Source organism: Ursus americanus, chromosome 9 (genome assembly GCF_024610735.1).
Source record: "Ursus americanus isolate L20-20 chromosome 9, mUrsAme1.1.p, whole genome shotgun sequence".
NCBI classification, from domain to species: Eukaryota; Metazoa; Chordata; class Mammalia; order Carnivora; family Ursidae; genus Ursus; species Ursus americanus.
This window is the reverse complement of record NC_142135.1, coordinates 29,789,645-29,808,446: the sequence shown is the minus strand read 5'-3', so window position 1 is coordinate 29,808,446 and position 18,802 is coordinate 29,789,645. Positions and strand designations below refer to the sequence as shown.

The following is an 18,802-nucleotide window of genomic DNA, read 5'->3' as shown; positions in this document are numbered from 1 at the left end:
AAAGAAAGAAAGAAAGAAAGAAAGAAAAGGGGATCCTAAATCACAGCAGTAAAATTCTCTATGGCTTGTGTGCTTGGTGTTTGTTTCACAATGCATATTCAAACTCATATGGTTCTCTGATAGTGCATGATCCACAAAAGGAAAATGGGTTTATTTTATTACCACAAGTATTAATCTCCAAAAAAAAAATGCCTTGTAGAGTGTCATTACAGCATATAATTACATTAATATTGAATAGTGATGATGTGATAAACATTACTCTTAATAGCAATACTAGTAATAATTCTCATTGCTTGAGGACTTGCTCTGTGCCAAACACTCTGCTAAATGCTTTCCAGTTATTATTTAATTTAATTTTATATTAAACTTGTGATCTAGGCATCAATATACCCATTTTGTTTGCTAAGATTTAGAGATCTTAGCAAATAAGCTGGAATTTGGCTGTGTTTGACTTTAAAATCCAAGTTCTTAACTGTTATGCATTCTCTGAACAAATGTTTGTTGAGCATATACTATAGAACAGAAACTGTTCTAAGTACTTAAGATATATCAGACAAAGGGCCATGCCCATAAGGGACTTACATTCTAGTAGTATCCTCAAAATCAAGTTCAAAATGCCAACTGTTTAACCTCAAATATGGCATTCTTCAAAGAACCTAATCTACCTTACTCTCTAGAAACATTTCTTATATAAGATTTACATTAACCTAGATCAGGGGCTCTCCAACAGTTACACATATAGAAAATCATCTGGTTATTTCTGGAAAAGGCCTTTTCACTAGGCCTAGGAATTTATATTCTCAATTAGTATCTCATTACTCTTTGCAGACTGAAGAATTCTGATCTAGAATTTAAAAACTAGTGGACAAATCACAATCAATGCCTAATGTACTTCCCTGATGTCTGGTCATTTTCTATTGATCCTATACTTTGTTTCCATATCCATCTGGGTACTTTGAACAAATGCAAACATGCTCAGGTCCTTCAGTGGTTCCTCGGGGGTCGGAATAACTAAACTCAGGTTGTCAGAAGTGTCAGTTTGATATTCAAGGTCTTCTCTGGTTGAGACTCTACCCTTCTTTCTAATTCTACCTAACATGGTTTGTCTTTTCTCATTCATCAAAATCATCTAGCAATATTCCTTTCATATCCATGTATATTACCACTTCTGTACCTGAGTCTTCTTTATGAATCTTATCCACCCACAAAATAGTTAATATCTCTGTATGAGGAGACACTACTAGGACCTGGGCCAGCTCTGAACAAATTTTACATTATTATTTAACAGAAATAATACAGGTCAATTAGTATTTGAATTTTTATTTTTTCACGTATATATCTGACTTGTGTTTGCACCTAAGTATGTGTAAAGGTCCCCCTATTATTTTGTGACGTTGATACAAGTTTTAGCAAATAACAGTACTATTGTATGCTTGTGCTAAAACATTTTGCAGATATTCTGCAGAGATTTTTGAGTTAGAGCAAAATATACAATTAAGCCCTACTCACGTTTTGTTGTTTTCAATGATTAATAGAACCTGTGGTTAACAGTAAGTTGAAGGAAGCTTCTAAAGCTAAATTATCATACACAAGTTTGTATTTTAAAACTCTGAGAGGCAGGCTAAAAGTCACTGGTGATGGAGAATTCTAGAATTTTTTAAGTCTGGATTTACATTTCAGGTTGCAGGCAGCTCAGGTGTCGGTGGGTTTCATCAGGGGAAAGAAAGATGACAGGTCACCAATGGGAGCCTGAGAAAAGTTACCTGGGTGAATTTACAACCTTCCAGATTTGATCACTTTCTCAGCTTTTCAGAGATAGACACACACTCACAAAGCTAAGGGAGACTTCTTGTCAGTTCTCCATTTATAGTCAAAACTGGGACATTGTGGGGTCCAGGCTTCTTAGAGAGAGTTTCACACAGAAAGCCAAATTATAATTGGAAAGTTGCTTGTTTGGTGAACACAGAATCAGTTGGGGGAAGAAGATGAACGATTCCAAAATTAAATAGCTGTGACTCTGCAGGCTTGAAATCTCCTGCTCCACTGGGACTGGGTGAGTTTAGCCCACAGGTGCTCTTGGATGAGCCATACTAATTCCAGCTCTGATTCTTGGCTTCTCTATGATTTGTGATGACTTTCCTTCTTTTTTTCAAAAGGTAAGTCAATACCATTATCCCTATAGTAGCTTTAAGCTCACTGATGGGGAAAGAGATTCAAGAACACAATGTTTTCTACACCTTCATTTGCAGGTAATTCAGCAAAAATGTTCAGTTGATATGAAGTGAGTGACTGCTATGTGCTGGATATATTTCATGCTTTTATCCTTTCACGAGAGGCTTATAGTTTAAGCCACATGGTTTACAATGGTTTCTCTGTGTTACCACGGCAATTGGAATGCCCAATTATAACTTTAGGAAGTAGAGAAAAGCAAAAAGAAGAAAATAAAAAGCAACCCATCTCATCTCTGAATATAACTACTCTTGACATTATGGCTTATATGCATTTAGTCTTGTCTTTTTTTTCCCCCTCCAAATTGAAAATATTATCCAGTATTACCTATTTTTAAGTATGTATGTAAAATCTGATCATATTCTTATAAAAACTTTGAACAATGGACATAAAGTTGCCCACAGGCCTATCATATCTATCTCTTCAGAGGTAATCACTTACGTCAATTTTGCATTGTTCAAAACAGTTTGTCTTCATGCATAAATACAAATGAAAATAAAATCATGCTCTACAGATTTCTTTATACCATGCTTTCCATACATAATTGTTTGACCTTTTTTTCATGCCATTTCTTATTCTTATCCAACATCATTTGGAAGCTACTGTATGACTATACCATCAATTGTTTAAGGATTCCTTCATATATCTCTAAGTATGTATGCAAGTGTGTAGAAAGAAGTGTAGAATAAACATCAACAATGTCTTTTCCTGACCTTTACCTCTACGAACTTCATTACTGCTATATGTTAGAGTCTGTAACTAAAAAGAGACATTTTTCTAGATTCTTTTAATCAACATTAGAAGGTCAGTCTTCTAGTTCTGGCAGCTCTTCTCTGGATTATTACAGAAGCCTAACAACTGGTCTCACTGCCTTGAGTCTTACTCCTTCCCCCTTGCCCTAAAATCCATTCTCCAAGTGGCTCATTCAAAAACCTGTATTTCATTATTCCTCTACTCTGGTTAAAATCCCTCAGTTGTTCTCCCAACACATGAGAGATAAAGCCCAAATTCCTTATTGTGGTTTACAAGGACTTTGAAGATCTTGTCCTCCTCTACTTTTCCCCACACCATCCAAACCCTCACACCTCTCATCACTTATTTCCTGTCATGTATATAACACTTATCAATTACTTGTTCCCTCAAAGCAACACACTCTCATTTCTCTGTATATATGCATGCGCTGTCCCTGTTCCCGGATGGCCCACTGTGCAACATATACATATATTAAACCACTGTGTTGTACACCTGAAACTAATATAATGTTATATGTTATTTATATCTCAATGACAAAGAAATAAAAGTAGAACAGACCAATATTTAGAGGACTTTCACTGTACAAGACTGAGTCGAACTTATAATTTACATACAGTAGTATTCTTCTCTCCTGAGTCTATATCTTTAGTGTGTCACAGGGGAACTGATTATGCACTTCTAGGGAAGAGGCACCCATGGACAGTCATTTTCTTACACTGGGAAACAGAGATGGTGTTTCACAAAAAAAAATTTTTCTCCCCACTATTTTAAGAAATTTACAAATGAGAACAACTATGCTTCTGTGGAATCCCACAAGGATTTTGGGAGCACCTGTGTAGTCAAGGATAGGTCATCTGAACAGTTAAGGGGCTCATTCTTTCTTAGGAGCTATTTAGCTAGTACAGAGTAGCAATTATTGACCCAAAGTCAACAATTCTAGCTGGCTATTTGATAAAGGCAAACTAAGAGCTGGCCATTCACTAATGTCAAGTATTTTTTCTAATTAGATAAGAAAATTCATTTGAATTGAGGCTCAAATGGAATATATAGGTGGTTCTTTTAAACAGTGGTTCTGGCTAATTTTTAATGTCTTTATTTTAATTAATTATCTATGGCTTTCTCTATTTTGCTAATGAAACTTCACGTTACAAAAGAAAAGTCAACATACAGAAGGGTGAAAGTTGGCCTTGCATTCTGAATATGGTGAAAGGAAACTTGAAGTGTGAGTCATTAGAGAGAATACTCCCCCAAAATAACACCATGGGAATCCTGGACATCTATTTCTTGTGTTTAGCCAGTATAGATGTGGCTTGCATGAAGAATGATGTGCTAGGAGATAAAAACCAAACGTTATTCCAGAGTAAAGTATTTGGCTTAGGGACAGAAATATGGAAGATTAAAAAAAGAAGAAGAAAAGAAAAAAACAAAGTAAAACCCCAAATAAGACAAAACTCCAAAGAAGATGTGATCAAAAAGGCAGCCACAAAGTAAAATCACAATATTTGTCCTTTTAAACCTATTTTTCCTAATTAATGAGGATTAAAAACCCCACATTTCTTAGCACGATTTGGTCATTGGCTGTAAAGAATGTTAGCCATTACAGTTTTTTCAATTAGCTTCTTTAGGAAAAATGAAACAGATAAGTGCATGTTGAAATTGGTCATGATTCCCTAGTCATCCTCAATGAAAATATAGTTATGCCTTTTCTTTCACTTATATAAATTTATATAACCAGAAAGGCTAAATCATATTTCTTAGTAAATGTAGGACAATCCTGAGTTCTATTATGCAAAAATAGGCTTCAAAATACACCTATGAATCATCACAAGTGATTCTGTAACTTCTTTAAAATAGGCAGTCCAAGGTCATGAGTCTGGTTTTTCACTAATTTTGTCTACTTAAGGGACTGCCATACTTCTCATCATTTTTACATTTTTACTGCATTCAGGGAAACAAGAGTCTCTTTCGTTACTGAAGGCAGTGGGAGTTGTATGTATGACAAATTGAAGTTTGGCCTTGGCTCTTTTAAACAGTAGAAAGACTCTCAGATATCTGAACTTTAAGGTCTTTCAGACTGACAAGCTGAGGAGATCTCATGCAACAGATCTCCATTCTGGCTCTGAGCTCTCTCCCTGCCACCATATGGAACTAGTTTGTCTTCCTCACAATCACTGGAAGAAAATACAAAATGACCCCCATGGTTTTCTTTCAAAGCCTGGTAGCAATGACTCAATCTGACAGTTTCCCCACACGGCTGTCTCTTGGTTGCTGCTGCTCCAGGGTGGACTCTGCTCTAAACCACCCTCCCTTCTTTACCAAAAGAGCTGGGCACCATTAGCAAAGAGTGCTAGCAGAACATGTCTTTTACAACTCAGTTTAAATGATACAGGTGGCATCTTCTGCTGAAAATAAAGACAATTTTCTCTTGTCAAACCACATATAGAGAAAAGAGTGTTTTAGACTTTTAGTAAGATTAAGCATTTGTTAGGTGCTATAAAGGCAGCATTGGGAAATATACAAATAATTAGTTATTGTTGGAAAGGGTAAGAGAAAAATTCAGGAGATGCTAAACTGCTCAAAAAATTTGGTGGAAGAGATTAGCTTTGGAGGCTGTGGAGAACATGGACTTTTGAAGAGGGACAAAGAGGATATTTTCAATAAAAGTGTTGTGAAATCCATACCACATTAAGTTTTGAGGTTATCTAACACAAAAAAAAAAGAAAGAAAAGTGTTTCCATCAGTCATTTAAATGTTCTGCGAATGTCAACTAAAAAGGAAGGCAATGAACTTATTTGGATACTGAACATTTAAGATAGATTTTTAGTCCTTTTATTGTATTATTATTTGAAGTTGAAATTCTTTATGTTTAAAATGCCCTATTTGTTAAGTATGCAGAGTTCTGGTGGAAGCTACTAAGACTGGAAGCCTTGAGATAAAGGAAAGAATATAAATTTATCTTAGCACAAGGGGAGCCTTGAGTCCTATACTGGACTTTGCTAATATAGTAAAATTATCTCTAGCTAAATAATATTTTCTATTTTTTTTTTCAGAATAACATCTTTGATGCAAACATTTTTTTCTCTCTAGTTCAGGATTGTCCAAATGTATCTTGTTCTTTTAAATGAACAGAGCTTTACTGATTTGGTCCCTTTCTCCCTATTTTCACAAGTCCAAAGTGAACCATCCTTCAAGACAAGCCCAAATGTTACACAGGGAGCCTCCTTTCTTTTTTCTCCTCTAACTTGTCATTGCACAGATGAATTGCTTGTCTTGTGGCACATCTCAGTTTCCCTATTATTATTTATATATGTGCTTTTCCTTATTATTATTTATACATGTGCTTTTCCTTCCTTACCATATTGTCAACTCCTAATAAGTATTCATATCTCAGTCATCTTTGTAAACTCCATAATAATATACATAACAGGCATTCAATAAATATTTGAGTCAATTATGAACTAAGAGTTAAAATTGTTTAGAATTTAAGTTTTACTCATTTCAAGAGATGGCTTATATGTAGTGCCATTTTAACTCTATAATTACGTTTTATAATTCAAGCCCCGTGGACATTTAGTTTCTGATTTGAAATCAGAAAGGTCTACATTATTTTGAACCCAGATACCTGAATAATGATCCTTTAGTTCAAATGTTTATTCTTTATAAATTAAAATTCCAGTCTTTTGAGAATCCTATGTTTCTCTTGCCATATAATAGGGTACTTTATTGGCTGAATACAGCATGTGATCTTTTTTTCCCTTTCTTTAGTCATAATTGATACTGGGAAAAATCCTTGAAAAGATCACCCAAGGCAACTCATCCTGTAATTCCCATCCTTCCTCCCCAAAAGTTTCTTCATCACGTTCAATCTTCCTGAATTGGTATCATTTGTTTTCAGATGGCATTGGATCATTAAGGAATCAGCAGAACTTCTGTATATTAGACTAGCTATTATGCTAAGAAGGAGTGCATTACCTTACTTGCTTTTTAAGCCCCAGATGCCCTGAGGTAGATATGTTATTCATTTTTGAACATGTTTAGTGGACGATGTGCAAGTGCGAAAAATGCTTGAGATATTGATGGTCAAGGGAATCTGTGCTGATTAAGAAAAATAAGTTTCCAGTTACAGAAACTCAGTTCAAATAATGAGAAACTTCAGAAAATCCAGTTTTATTTATTCTCTGATTCTGATTGTTTTATGTATTGATTTTCAATATACATGCATAAATTGCATGGTAATTTTCCATCTGTTTTGACCATATACATTTTATGTCTCTCCCTTGATTTAGAAATATTAATATAATGTAGGCCTTTGTAAAATTGAGTTTATCAACCACCCAGGTATCAAGCTGTTGACACTGGAAACATTGCTACCAGCTATCCCTGTTTCAAACTCAAGTAAAATACAGTTTTCAGTGTTTCTCAATAGCATGAAGATTGCCTGTGTTCAAAACTCAGGAGAAATTCTTCCTCTAAAGAAAACAGAGAATTCACGTACTGTTATTTCTGTGCTTTTGCACAGCACTGAGAGTACACTCTATTTTGTAAATGTCAAAATAATTTTCATGAAATCTATGACAATGAAACCATACTTTCCAAAGTTTAGAAATACATACTGTACTAATTCTCTAGTTTTAGTTCTAAATGAAGTCTTCCAGTATTCCTCCCCTTTTCTAAGAATACATAAAAAAAAAATGAGTGCCAAAACGAATTACATGGCACCAAGACCTCTGTAAAAAATACAACAGTTCCTTAAACATATTTCAATTCCCTTGGTGTCATGTGTGGCTGACAGTCAGCTCCAAGTGAGTGGCTCACTGACCGGACACCATTCTTGTGCCTAAAAGACCAGGCCTATGGCCATCTTAGAGAGTTTATGGGTTTGCTATTTTACCAAAAATTAAGTCAAGACCTTGTTAAACTTGTGATTGAAATTTGTGATTTTTTAGAATAAGCAAGTTCAAGGGAGGTAGGTTTGTTCTCATTTTAATTTCTGTTTAAAGAGCAGCAAGAAACTTTCTTTCCAACATCCCCTAGGGGAAGACAGAGAGAGGGGAAAGGGTGAGTAGAATGTTGAAAACCATTGAGAGGCATTGTCTGAGGTTTTTTTTTTTTGCAAAAAGGAAATACTTTCTCTTGTTGTACTTGGATAATGTGTTGCTATAAGTTCTGCAAATGAGGCTCTAGTGTGCATAAGCAGATTCTTCTGTTGACCAAAATCATCAGTGTGCTTATTTCTCTTCAAAATTTGTGTAAGATAGCATCCAAGCTCCTTATCATGGAACATGGCCCTCCGTTTTCTGTAGCAGAGTGAACTCCCACATACAATTTACTTGCTATTGTCTAATAAGGCACTTCCTTCTTCCACTTCTGGGTCTTTGTCCACATTGCTCCTCTGGCTAGAATCTCAAGACCCTTCTCCTTCTGCCATCATCCTCCATACTCGCCTCATGACCACCTCGTTATATTTCACAAATCCCCAAGGATTTCCCCTATGAAGCCTTTCCTGGTCCCCTTCAATCTTCTCCAATGTATCCTATCCATCTTCAACTCCAGCTGAACAGACCACTTTTCTTTACTGTCCACCTAGAGCCTAATTCCAAGTGTTCTTACTCAAAGACTTTGAGTGTGGAGCTGAATCACACAGAAATATAAGCAAAATTTAGTTTTTTTCAGTTATTCTGGGGAGAGGATCCATAGCGCCATCATTTTTTTTAAAAGGTCCACAATTCTTTGATTAAAAAAAAAAAAGACATGCTAAAACATACCAAAGCTGCAATTTTTGTTTTAAGCCAACTATATCGTGTTTTCTTCTGTCTTCTATCTAAACTATTAGTACCACAAAACCAGAAAGCATGCTCCTTTTAGAGTCATGAAAGTGTTAGTTCTGCATCAACATCACCTGGGTGTAGTTGGTAGAACTAAGATCTAGATCCTATCCTAAGATCAGCATCTCTGGATATGGAACCCAGAAATCTATACTTTAAACAAACACCCTAGCTGACTATATGCACACTGAAGTTTGGAAACAACTGAATAGTATTGGGGAAATATTAGCAACATGATAAATGTTTGATGGCTAGCTGGCTGGACAAACAAATGAATGCAGACCCTGATTTCAAAACAATCATAACAACTTTTAAGAGCGTAGTTTTAGTGAAGTTATGTAGGTTAAAGCAAAACTATATCTAGTTAAGAAATAAAATAATTATGGATATTAGACAACTGCATGTTGAAAATTATTGTATTTGAGTTTTTCAAAAGATTTTATTTATTTATTTATTATTTATTTATTTAAGAGAGAGAGCGAGAGAGCGAGAGAGCGGGAGAGCGAGTGAGAGAGCGAGCGTGCAGTGGGAAGGGCAGAGGGAAAGGGAGAGACAATCCCAAACAGACTCTGTGCTGAGCACGGATCCTTATGCAGGGTGCCATCTCAGGGCCCTGAGATCTTGACCTGAGCTAAAAACAAGAGTCAGATGCTTCTGACTGAGCCACCTAGGCACCCCTAAAATTATTGTTTTTTTAACAAGCTAAGGAAATATTGACTTAACATTTCTTATAATCAGCATATCTTCTAGATTAGGAGATGTCAAAGAGGCATACAGCATTCAGATGTAATTCTTCTGCTAAGAACACAAGGTGTACTTTTAGAATCAGGTTATAAATAGGTACAAACTATTCATTGGATCTTTAATCGCATCTATTATTTTAAAGCAGAGTTCATTAAAATAATTATTTTATAACAATAATGTGACCTCCAAATTTTTTATAATGACTTCTCATCTTCATATTTAGAAAATTCTCTCTACCATTGATTATAAGGGTATCCAAGGGAAAGGAAGTTGTTTTTCATTGACAGCCTAAAAATGAATAAAGCTAAAATCATTATACAGTTGTTTAGCTGAACTCCTAACTGAGCCACATAAGAAAAAAGTACTTTTGATTCTTTCACTAGAATAAAGCAGATCAGCATCAACACTGGCATTTGTGATGTTAGCACCAAAAGGCATATCTAAGCACTTTGCAAATATTTTAAATATTTACTTAAATATTTTAAATATTTGCTTAAATATTTTATTTAATATCAAAGTTGAATGTAATGATGCTACCACTAACATGGGATTTGTAGTTGATGCATTTACTGTTGATACTTATCGGTACTTGTCATAATTATTTAAAATGGTTTTTAAGAAGTTTATGGTTGAAATGGGTGAAGGCTCTTATAAAAGAAATAAATCATCTAGAGAGAAAAACTATTGTATAAATTAGAGGGTAATAAATATTTTATATTGTCATTGTGACAATTTTGAAATTTCTACTCAAAAAGTATAATTAACTAAATCTTGTAATTTTCATTAAGCCCTCAGTTATTCATCCAAGATGAGTTCTATAAAATCAAGGTTTACTGTCACCTAGTGGCAGTTATCAAAATTGTAGGCATAGAAACTAGCTCTCGTAGCCCACAGACCACTTATCAGTGACAACATAGCATCCTTTTCCAAGATCAGTTGGCCTAGGGAACTAAGTATGTTGTCTGTCTATTTTATTAATATTTTATTTCATTTGCTTGACATCATGTAATACAGAAATTCTTGCATATCATTTGCAGGTAAAGAAAAAAGAAACAGAAGAGCTTGGAGTTGAAAAGGTCAGGGAGATGAATCTCATCCAACCAACAATCCAAAAAACTAAGGGACTCAACAAAAATCATAGTCTAAATAAGGCATTATAACTCTCACATTGGAGAAATTATTTGAAAATACAAAAAAAAAAAAAAACCTACTTAAAACCTTGAGTTTGCAATCTAGGCTAAAAATTCAAGAGGGTAGAAACTGCCAGGTGATTCCCTATGTATTTTTTTTCTACCTTGATCAGTCCAGAACTGTTATAAAAAATAACTTTTCTCTTAGTTATTTCAACACATCTGCTACTGGTTCTAGCCAGGACCATGTAGCCCAGAGGATCAGAGAAATGAAAAACATTTCACTAAAAAGAGTAAAACAAGTTGTGCAATACCTACAAAAATGCAGGGCTTAAATTTATGTGGGAGAGTTGAGAGAATTCTTTTCAATCTACACTAATTTGCTTTGTCCTTGAAATGCATACATAACATGGGAGTACTTTAATGATTAAGAAAACAAATAAAAAAAAGTTTTGGAACTGGAAAGAGTTCATCCTTACTTTCTCATTTTACTTCTGAGGACCTAAAACTTGGAAAAGTGAAATAACTTGTCCAAGGTCATTCAGAAAATAACTACAGATCAAAGTCTAGAATTCATGGCCCTTGATTCCCAATACAAGGTTTTACCCATTACATCAAACTCTTTCCCAATAAAGATGTTGGCCAAAAGTAAATTTTGTGTAAAAAGATATTTAATGGCTAAATTATTTTCAAGTTTTTTTTTAATTTTGGTTCAAACATTCCATTCATGTCTTCATGTGGAATCTCTTCCAGAACAAGGCTTTAACATAGCCATAGTCAGTTTTACCCTGAAAGTATCATTCATCCCGAACAAAAAATATGGAGATAATAAAATATGAAGAATATTCCTAAACTGTACATCAATATTATAGTAAGATTATAATGATAAGATGTACATTATAAATAGTTAAACATTATCATTCACACTTTACAAATAGAGATTTTTCGTTGCTTCAAAGAGGGACTACCTTTAAGCTTGTCATTATACTATCTGTGATAAAGAATTTGCTAATCTAGTTGATACCATAAAAAAATAAAGGAATTAACTTTAGGGAACAAAGTATAACCAAGAATAGAAAAAATTAACATGCAAAAGGGAAAAAAAGAAAAAAATTAACATGTAAAATTCCCTATCTAATAAAACATGTTCATTCAATAAACTATGCCTTTCTAATGAGGCTGAAAAATTTTAAATTTATTTTTATACTTTAAAGTAGTACAACTAAATTTTCTCAAATCGGTAAATCTATTTGTTTAGCTATAATAATACAATACAACGTTTTTTTAAACTATGATCTACAAACGTCTGAGGTGCTATCAAGGAAAGGGACAAAGAGATATTATAGTAGGTCCCCACAACCACTGCAACCAAAATAGATAAGATTTATAGGTTTTTTACATTATGATATTTTGTAGAATTTTCTTTACAAGAATACATATTCCATTGCAAAAACAGAAAACCTTAAGTGAATGAAACTTAGCCCAACCAATAATGGGACAAATTGACCCTTTGTGCCCTTAGATGTGATAAAATGGCAAATACAATACCATTTATACAGTGTTCTTGTCAAAAAGATTTAATTTGAATCTCATCAGGAAGGAATAATAAGATCGAGAAAGGGACATTTTTGAGGAAAATTGACCTGGATTGTTTAAAAATATTTATGATAGGTATGTGTTAGACTATTCTAGGTAAAAGGTGATTAAAGAGATCACAGATATAATGAGTGCAACTGAAGCCAAATTAAAAAACAGACAAAAATACCAATCAGTAAAACACTTCTGGGACAATGGGGTATAGATTTCGATATAGAAATATAATTAAAAAGTTTTATTGAAACCAGTAAAAAATTTCTTGGGTGTGATGAAAATTGAATTAAAAATATGTAAATATTTTTCATAGTTGCATGGTATTTAAATTTGTCCAATACAAAGTATGCTTACATACTCTTTCTGATTGGATCCTTATAACTAAATGGTGAGGGTGATAGAAGGTATAAAAGTAATAGGTGAATTACCCAAGGTATAGCTAGATTGTGCTACTGTCAACTTAGTAAATCTGGAACTATGTTCCCCACAATTTCCTTCCTTGTATGGCCCAAGTTAGAGTTGGTCAAAAGAGGACTTTGTGTGAGATCTAGAAGGTGGAAGTGAAGCAGTGGCCTGACTCAGATCATCAGTAGACATGGCAAAGATGCCTGGCAGTCCCAGCTTGTCCTTTTCCACTCTGCATCCAGCTTGCCTTCCCATGCTGTCAATGGCTCCGGACTCACCACCGGATGCTTGACTGGTAACATAGCTACACTGAAGTAACATCTTTCCTTAGGTCCCCCACTTTGTGGTCATCCTCTGGTGGCTGGACATGCTTGGTTTCTTGGATTTCCCTGCAAGCTCCAACTGGTCTACTACCATGCTGGGCTTCAAGCATTTATGTTACTGAACCTTTTTTTTTCCTCCTTCACCTTCCAGACCTTTACTTCCTCAGCTCATCTCACAGTTGTGTAAGGTGTAATCTGTATAACAAATATCTTACTTCCGTAATGCTGATCTTGGCTCTGTTTTTCTGAACACCGATACAACCAACTTGGTTTTATGGATATTGAAGACATACTTTACTATTTAATAGCTTCCACATCTTTGGATTCCTATTCCAAAGCACTTCCAGTAGATCATAGCATCTCCCCAAACCCACAATAAACCTGTTATTTTTAAAGCATTTGTTGAAGTGGTGGTGCTTGTATATTTGCTTTTTAACTCTGAGTATTGGGACCAGCAAAGTTTCATTGAGAAGTAAAAGGTCACTGTAAACCCCAAACTGATGTTCCCGGGAGACTGATATTTCCTCTTACTGAAGTATTAATTAGAGAGATCAAAATTTAATCATTTATCAAAGAAACAAAAGGGGCATAAAATAAAAAGGAATGTGTACATAAAGGTAATTCTATTCTAGAATATAATTTCTGAGCTATAAGGAACTTTACAAATAACTTATAGGACAGAAAATTGAGAACAAGAGAGATAAGATAATGCCCATGGACATTCAAATTATTAAAGACAGAAATAGGATCAGAAGAAACGAATTATATCTGTTAGAATATGTGCTTTGAGTCTATTTAATTCTAGAAAGTAACTTCTGGATTTCCCTTTACTGAGGGATGGTCATATGATGGGCAATTATGAGATCAAAGCTCAAATAACTTTTACTCATTTTAGTACCTGTGACCTTGTACCATGCCTGTTTTCTCATGTGAAAGCAAGGTATCTGGTGCATACATGTGCGCACTGAATATTAGCTATTAACTATTACTTAATATTTTGGCTAACTTAGCTATATATATTTAGTTTTGATAAAAATGGTTCATATACTTGAGAAGCTTAGAAATAGTAGAAAAGGGCAAAACACACAGTTATTTAATAAATACTTATTAATGACTTCTAATAGAATGTGAATACTGGATAGTTATCCACAGACTGTTACGGATCTAGGGGAGCACAAAACATCCAAACTGGACTGAAAGTGAGGGTGATGCATTTCTCTGGGAAATCAGTGTAGGGAGATTTATAGGGGAGGGCTCTCAGGCTCAATCCCCACAGCTGAGTGAAGAAATCAGTACTGAACATAGAGAGGATGGGTTCACACACAGTTACAGTAAAGAGCTCAGGTAATCCCAAGTGGAACTCTGGACCTGGGTTGGCCCTTCAGAACTGTCCCAAATTGGGGCAAAGTGTCCTTTATATACTCCTTTAGTGACTCATTGGCTGCAATCTGTCTGCAGGACAGATTGTAACTTTCTTCAGCCACAAGCAATGCTCAGGCAGGAGACCCTGGCTACAAGCTGTAAACCAGCAACATTCCCAGAAGGTGAGAGAAGGAGGGCTATTGTTCTGAAGGGAGACTACGGATGAGTTCACATATCACAACACATACCGTAACAGGTATTGGGGAAAACTTTCTGGAATAAAGGAGAGTATTAAAGATTTAGAAGATGTATCCAAAAAAAGAAGAAAAAAAAAAGAAGATGTATCCAAAGTTGAGTTTATATGTGGGAGTACAGATGTAACATAAACAAAGATACAGAAGGTATAGAGAAATTGCAAGTAGTTTCTAGAACATAATGAGGGGGTATCTGGTTAGGTGAGGTTGTGGGAGAGTATATTAGCGATAGCTGAACAAATAGATAGGGCCAGGTCATAAATACTTTTAAGTGACAGACTCTAATATATAGTTTTTTTTTTTTTTTTTTTTTTTTAAGAGAGAGCACGTGATTCAGGGAGGAGGGCTAGAGGGAGAGGGAGAGAGAGAATCTTAAGCAGGCTCCACACCCACGCAGGGCTCAATCTCACGACCCTGAGATCATGACCTGAGCCAAAATCAAGAGTTGGATGCTTAACTTACTGAGCCACGGAGGCACCCCAACCTACAGATATTTGAACATTGTTGAAATATATAATGAGGGCGGAGACCAAAGTCAGATTATCTTTTAGAAAAACCATCCCAACAACAGTGTGGATGATATATTTGAGATCATCAAGATTGGAGGCAGGAAAGCTGTACAATAGTTTGGGTGTTAGATGATGAGGACCTGAATAATACTACCTCTCTAGAGGAAGTATTTAATAATTTCACATTAATTGTGTGTTATTTTACATGATGTGTTTATCATGACACTTTCACATTATTTTTTTTCTTATTTATATTCTCCTGGGTTCCATAGATTTTATTTTCTATCTGAGAAAATCATTTGGGGTTTCCTTAGAGGATAAAAGGAAAATATGTGTATTCTATGTACATTTGTAAGCTTATCTATCCATTCAACAACACTTATTTTTATCAGTATGTGTCCAGAGCATGAGAAAGGTTTTTTAAAATTAGATTTATATATTATGACCACAGCTATTATAAGGATTTCCAAAATAAAATTTCTGTTAAGATAGAATACTTTAATAATAATAAAAAAACTCTCAAGAAACCATCTGAATCTAATTTGGAAGAGGAAAAAATCTAGAAAATTTAAAAATACAAAACAAAAACCTAAAACCTAACATGAATTTCATAGCTCTGTTTTTAGTTTACATTTACTTGAGTTTGAGCAGGGGAGTTGACCAAAGTCTCAGTTTCTTTATATTTAAAATGTGTCTAGTAATACCTACCTCAAAAATTCATTGTGAAGACTGAATGACTAAAGTGTTAAAAACCATCTCATAAATTATAAAACACTATACAAATGTTAGTACTAATGCTTTTAATGAGTTATCACAATAAGACATTCCTTCCTAATTCAGAAGGAAGAGAAAAAGTGGGGTTGAAAAGCAGCTCTAACTCAGGCCATGCTTGGTGTTCCTGGCTTGAGTGAGTGATGATACAGGTGGGGAGGGAAGTCACAAGAGTATACTCCCTTTTCAAGCTTCTGTTTGATTTTCTTTGAAAGAGTAAATAAGACCATTTTACAGTGTGCTTATTTTCAGTAAGCTCTTAAGCTCTCACCAGAACAGGCGCTATGTTTTAATGAGTTCTAATTTCCCATTTGATGCCAACATGAATCTTATACTTAACTGCATGAGAAGGTGATGATTACAGACTTATTTTCTGCTGGGTCCTGGCGGAGAAAGGGCCAGAGCGACTATCTTTATTACAGCAGCATTACAGCACTACAAACTAGGTAGGAGTCAAACATCCCATATTTACGTCTTTCTCCTTCTTTGGGAACAATGTTGCATATTTCTGGACCTCAGCTTTCTTTTCTTGACAACCCAGAGAATTGGAATTAAAGTATTAAGTGCCTTCTGGATTTATAATACGGAGTCTCAAGGTTCAAAATTCTCTCAAAAAAGAAAAATGGGGATCCCAGAGTGTGAGGCTCACTCTTATCTGGGAAGACTTGCGTTTCAATCATAGATCTGCATCAGATGGGTGACGGTCAGAATCATACAGCGAAGGAATGGGAAATGCTCAATGTGGGCAATGGGGCATTCTAAGAGGAAGTAAGTGCTCCTTCCTCATGCACATGCCAGAGTGACAGTCACAAAATGCACCCTGAAGCCTGCTTTGGATTCTGACAATCTTCCTAAACCTGTCCATGAACTCTTTGTCTTAATACCACCCCTGCCTCACAACCCATGCGCGTGTGTGTGCACGTGTGCATGTGCGCACACACCCAGACACAGACACGCAGAGACACACGCACCTATCTACCTACTAAGAACTGAGAGACATTTTGGAAAAGAACCAAAGCAAATTTTTCAGGAGCCTAGAAAAAGACCAGACTAATTATTTGCTAGTCCTATTGTCAGGCTGTCTGACATTAGCCAAGTTTCATATAGTTTCAAGTTTCAGGTCAAAACATTTACATAAGAGTACCCCTGATGTTTTACAGTGGTTTCTCTTGTTATAAAACTCCCCAAATATTGACCTCCTTGGAAACATTTCTTCTTAACACTCCATCGCATTTTATAAATGTCTCTTCTTTGGTTACTTGAGTTGCCATTATGTACACCCTCACTACCCTCCCATGAGACAATGAAAACCTTTAGATCCATTTCTCATCCCTCTGTTTGGTGACATCATCACTGTTTGTTAAGAAAATGATTCTTATGTCTCCAAGGATCCAATCCCATGCATAATCCATTAAAATGAGATGTGTTCATGAAAAAGCTGTAGATTCAAACTCTGCAAGAATAGTATGTCTTCAAAAAGATATAAGCAGCAGAAACGGTTGAGCTACAAGACGACCACACAGGTTGGAAAAAGAGCAGAAGGCTTTGGTTGCTGTCATTGCATTTTGCTTGAAGCTATGTACCAATGCTTTACTGCACACAATCATGTTTGCAAGACTGATGTAGAGTAGTTACAATATGGAGAGTTAGAAATCATTGCAACGTTAATTTACTGATTATGAAACTCAGTCACACACAATTATTAAGGACCTGCTCTGTGCCAAGTATTGCATTAATGGGTAGTGATATAAAAGTAATGGAAATATATTCCCTGTTCTCAAGGAATGCCGGCCAGTTCTTTAGTGACCTAGTTAGTTACAAAGCTGGACTGTGAGGTCTGGGAGACTAGAGATCTCATCATCCACTGCAAAATTAGCAGTGCCTAGTAGGGTTCCTGGAACACAGGAGTAACACAATAAGGGTTTGGAGAATGAATTTACCATACCACATTACTTCCTTAGCCATTTTTTAATTTTTTTTATCCTAGGGTACAAGCTGCTCATTGAAAAAAAAAATCAGAGATGTTAATAGGAAAGTGTATAGTTTGTCCGTTTGTACATCTACAATGATATTGTGTATATTGATGCCATTATTTGAATTTATTTTTACCTTCACATTATTTACCAAAAAATTCTAAGTTATGCCCCACCTTATCTTTTATGTAAGTCATACAAAAACACATTTTACCTCTCCTTTGTCATTTTTAAAATAATGTGAAAAATAATAATTTAAGAAAGGTAAATAAAGTGTAAGTAGAAAATCTTTTGATAGAAAGTGGTACTTATTTCAAGCCACTGAGTTTGAGTCAATTCTCTGTCATCAATTTTGTACATATGAATTCATGGCACCGATCTCATCACAGTAACAACAAGAACTACGACAACAATAATATTGTGCTGGACTCAATTCTTCATCCTCTAGCATCTGAGCCAACATCAAAACAACCCGTCCGTGAAAACTGAAATTTAACACTTTTAAGAAGTCTTTACCGAATTTTTTGTATCAGTACCATAGGCCTAGACAGCCTAATTTTCATTTGGAAGCATAACTTGCTTCATTTCTGTCTTCACACTTTTCCACTGTAACTCATAGGTGGCAAGGCCCAAGGCATTTGAGCCCCACATGGAAGGAGGACTCACCTGTAGTTCTGCTTCTCGTTTCCTATGTGGAATCTGTCATATTGTGAATAGGCTCGGTTTCCTTCCCAATCCAATAATTCGATTCTTAGTGTGTACTGCCTCTGACTGGTTATGGCAAAAATAAACTCGTTCCCCAGCCAATATTCGCCAGAGGGATTTCCAAAACCCTACAAAAGGAGATAGAGATACGGTTGTTATTTCAGAGAAAACCTCTTATCAGGTTCAGTATTAACTACGTTCTAAACACTAATAAAAACTTCTTTAACAG

General features: G+C 35.3%; 1 protein-coding gene across 3 annotated transcripts in view; it reads right to left on the bottom strand.

The window, feature by feature from the left end:
* The window catches only part of ANGPT1 (angiopoietin 1), a 243,138-nt gene that overhangs the window by 12,865 nt on the left and 211,471 nt on the right, over window positions 1-18,802 (bottom strand). For all 3 annotated transcript variants that reach the window (XM_045805796.2, XM_045805797.2, XM_087864678.1), the window contains one exon: window positions 18,535-18,701. In XM_045805796.2, the coding sequence (XP_045661752.1) occupies window positions 18,535-18,701 (167 nt within the window). The remainder of the gene's footprint in view (window positions 1-18,534; window positions 18,702-18,802) is intronic.